Below are 585 nucleotides of genomic sequence, written 5' to 3'. Positions count from 1 at the left end.
AGCAGGGTGGAGTTTCATCAGATGGGTCTGAAATCCTTGACTCAGGAATCCACTGGAGATGGAGGGTGCTAGAAAAGCTGTCACCAAGCCCAGTGCAGTGTTTGCCTTCGTGCCCCCCGTGCCTCACCCTCACACCACCCACTGTCACCAGCGGTGCCTGCTCAGTGCCCACCTGCCCCGGCCCCTCCGCCCGGGGCTCTGCTGGGTGGGAGCAGGTGGCAGCAGCGTATTTACAACCAGACTCGACAGGAGCAAATTGCACTTTGTTGGCAACGAACTGTGGCAGCTCAGGTCACTGCAGGCCCCTCACCAGGCCAGGGGAGAGGTCATCCTGGGGCTGCGCTGGCTCTCGCCTGCCTGCACGTCACTGAGAGCCCGCTGTGGGGAGAGAGGGAGAGGGTGAGTGTGGGGCACGGGCTGTGGGGAGAGAGGGAGAGGGTGAGTGTGGGGCATGGGCTGGGGGGAGAGAGGGACTGTGTGGGGCATGGGCGGCTGCTGTGGGCAGGGAGGAGGTTTCAGGGCACTCAGGCTGCCCAGAGAAGCTGTGGCTGCCCCATCCCTGGAAGTGTCCAAGGCCAGGTTGGA

At 63.8% G+C, this 585-nt stretch overlaps 1 protein-coding gene across 1 annotated transcript in view; it reads right to left on the bottom strand.

Moving 5' to 3' along the window:
• The window catches only part of GRID2IP (Grid2 interacting protein), a 22,171-nt gene continuing 21,586 nt past the window's right edge, over positions 1–585 (bottom strand). Inside the window, exon 20 of the mRNA XM_029965253.1 lies at positions 1–378. Within this exon, the coding sequence (XP_029821113.1) occupies positions 307–378 (72 nt within the window). The 3' untranslated portion in view covers positions 1–306. The remainder of the gene's footprint in view (positions 379–585) is intronic.

The sequence above is a fragment of the Manacus vitellinus genome, unplaced genomic scaffold (assembly GCF_001715985.3).
Source record: "Manacus vitellinus isolate BGI_N305 unplaced genomic scaffold, ASM171598v3 scaffold_93_pilon, whole genome shotgun sequence".
NCBI lineage: Eukaryota > Metazoa > Chordata > Aves > Passeriformes > Pipridae > Manacus > Manacus vitellinus.
The sequence above is the reverse complement of the archived record's forward strand: the minus strand, read 5'-3'. Positions and strand labels throughout refer to the sequence as shown.